The sequence below is a fragment of the Tachysurus vachellii genome, chromosome 12 (genome assembly GCF_030014155.1).
Source record: "Tachysurus vachellii isolate PV-2020 chromosome 12, HZAU_Pvac_v1, whole genome shotgun sequence".
NCBI classification, from domain to species: Eukaryota; Metazoa; Chordata; class Actinopteri; order Siluriformes; family Bagridae; genus Tachysurus; species Tachysurus vachellii.
The window spans coordinates 27,275,462-27,277,961 of NC_083471.1; the positions used below are offsets into that span (position 1 = coordinate 27,275,462).

Here is a 2,500-nt window from a genome sequence, read left to right on the forward strand (position 1 = left end):
CTGTCTGTCTCTTGGCAGGTCTCTCCAGCCTGTGACGAGGTGTTTGTTAACGGTAAAGAGATGAGGGGGGGTGTCTCTGTGAGGGTGAACTTTACATACCTGTATTTAAACAGCCAGTTAGAGCTGAATGTCTGGGTGCCACGGTTACCACTGCAGATTGACGTCTCTGATGTGGAACTGAGTCAGGTGAAAGGATGGAGAGTCCCCATCAGTGGAAACAAGAGGTAGGTGTGTGTGTGTGTGCATGTGTGTGAGTACGTGTGTGTGTGTGTGTGCGTGCGTGCGTGTGTGTGCGTGCGTGTGTGTGCGTGTGTGTGTGTGTGATGGTTAGTGTGTGTGTGATAGTGTGTGTAGGTGCAATCACTCTCACACAAACATGACACATACTGCCATTTAAACCACAGAGGACCTACAGTCAACACCTTTATTTCCTTGCCGCAGTGTGTGTGTGTGTGTGTGTCTGTGTGTGTGTGTGTGTGTGTGTGTGTGTGTGTGTGTTAATATCATCCCAGTTTCCCACTGGCCTTCACTCTCACTCTCTGCTGGACTCATTTTTCAATTTGCCCAATTTTTGTCTCTTGGTGGCTTTAAAGGGACCACACACACATACACACACGCGCGCGCACACACACACGCACGCACACACACACACACTGCTCTTCAATTGAGCATGAAATTTTGAGTAATAACACTCTCCTACACTGAGAGAACTGGAACACAGGAGCAGACACAAACACACATTAACTCACACATAGTATATATTAAGTATTAAGCTTGTATGGTGTTGACTGTGGACTGGTGTTGATCAGAAGTGGGCTACAAAAGAACCTTCACACAAGAACACACACAAAATCACACATATTTAAACAAATTTACACACACCTACACTATTTATTTAGCATGTGGTGTTTTTTTTACCTCAGTGTTTATCATCATCACCTATGAGAGTGTCAGTGATGAATGTGAGAGTTTCACTGTTAAAGGTGAGTGTGTTTGAATGAGAGTGTTGGTGTTGAATGTGAGTGTTGGTGTTGAATGTGAGTGTTGGTGTTGAATGTTGGTGTTGAATGTGAGAGTGTTCGTTTTGAAAGGTGAGAGTGTCAGTGCTGAAGGTGAGAGTGTTGGTGTTGAATGTAAGTGTTTGTCTTCAATCCCTATTAGGCCGACTCGAGACAGTGAGGATGATGATGATGATGAACGGAAGGGGAAAGGATGCACACTGCAGTATCAGTATGCTCTTGTTCGTGTTCTCACACACTTTGTGGCCGAATCGAGCGATCCCTCTAATGACCTCATCCACATGCTGGGCCCTGATTGGTCAGCAGACATTACAGACCTGGTACTAGATTTTCTGAAGGTGGAAGATGAGCGAATTGCACGACTCACAGATGGGAGAGTGTTAATGGGGAGGGACCTGGGCATTACCACCATACAGGTACATACACACACACACACACACACACACACACACACACACACACACGCGCGAATGGAGCACAACATCTAACAACCAGGAAGCTAATTAGCATAAATCTCACTTCACTCGTCTTCAGCTCAATGAAAAACACACTGTTAAATGTTTAAAGTATTTACACAAGAGACAAACTCCAGGTCTTTCCGTATGGAGGGATTTAACACTTCTAATTAGTGTTTATCCAGGAACCCTGAAGAAAACGTAAACGTTGCAGTGTTAAGGGTTTAGCAGCTCTAGAGAATTTTAAAGGGTTTTAACAAGTTTCAGTATTAAAGCAGGAAGTCACAAGTCTGTAGTGACACAATCACATGGGGAAGTCTCACATGAACCAGTGCACTCCATCCCTACCACACACACACACACACACACACACTCATTCGTATCTAAATTGCTGGCATCTGAATTCGATCTGAACTTTTGTGTTACGAACACTGGAACAAGGCGTTCTTTATTGTACCCAGTATTTATGTTGAGATCAGGTCATTGTTTTCATTATTTATTCATTAATGTAAGTTCTACTGTTTATTTGATATGTTTTTGTTATCAGGTGATTTCTCCCCTGTCGGACTCCATCCTGGCTGAGAAGACCATCACGGTGCTGGATGATAAAGTCAGCGTCTCTGATCTCATCGTTCAGATCATCGGCTCTCTCTCCGTTTCCCTTCAGCTCAGTCCACAACACAATAATGCCATTTATTTTACTACTACTGCTAACGACCTGCTACACACACACAAACAGGTGAAACACACACACATTAAAACATCCTGTTAATGTGTTAAGTGAGATAGGAGAAGCAGCAAGTTGTGAGAACTGTGGTGTTAAGAGTGAAGTCTCCTGACAAAACATTTTATGAATTGATTAAAACTGATAAAATGAAACAATGTTAAAGTGAATAAAAAGGATTGAATCTTTCAGACCAGCTGTAAATCCTACAGATTATTCAGGACTTCCTCTAACCATCCATTCCAAACCTGCCTGATGGCTCACGGCTCCTGCAAATTGTTTACAGGATGTTCAGTGGGAGC

At 43.3% G+C, this 2,500-nt stretch overlaps 1 protein-coding gene across 1 annotated transcript in view; it reads left to right on the plus strand.

Annotated features, from left to right (window-relative positions):
- Positions 1–2,500, plus strand: part of si:dkey-215k6.1 (transmembrane protein 132C) — a 75,357-nt gene that overhangs the window by 71,022 nt on the left and 1,835 nt on the right. The window contains exons 5-7 of the mRNA XM_060883253.1: positions 19–224; positions 1,162–1,435; positions 2,022–2,213. Coding sequence (XP_060739236.1) covers positions 19–224; positions 1,162–1,435; positions 2,022–2,213 — 672 coding nt within the window. The remainder of the gene's footprint in view (positions 1–18; positions 225–1,161; positions 1,436–2,021; positions 2,214–2,500) is intronic.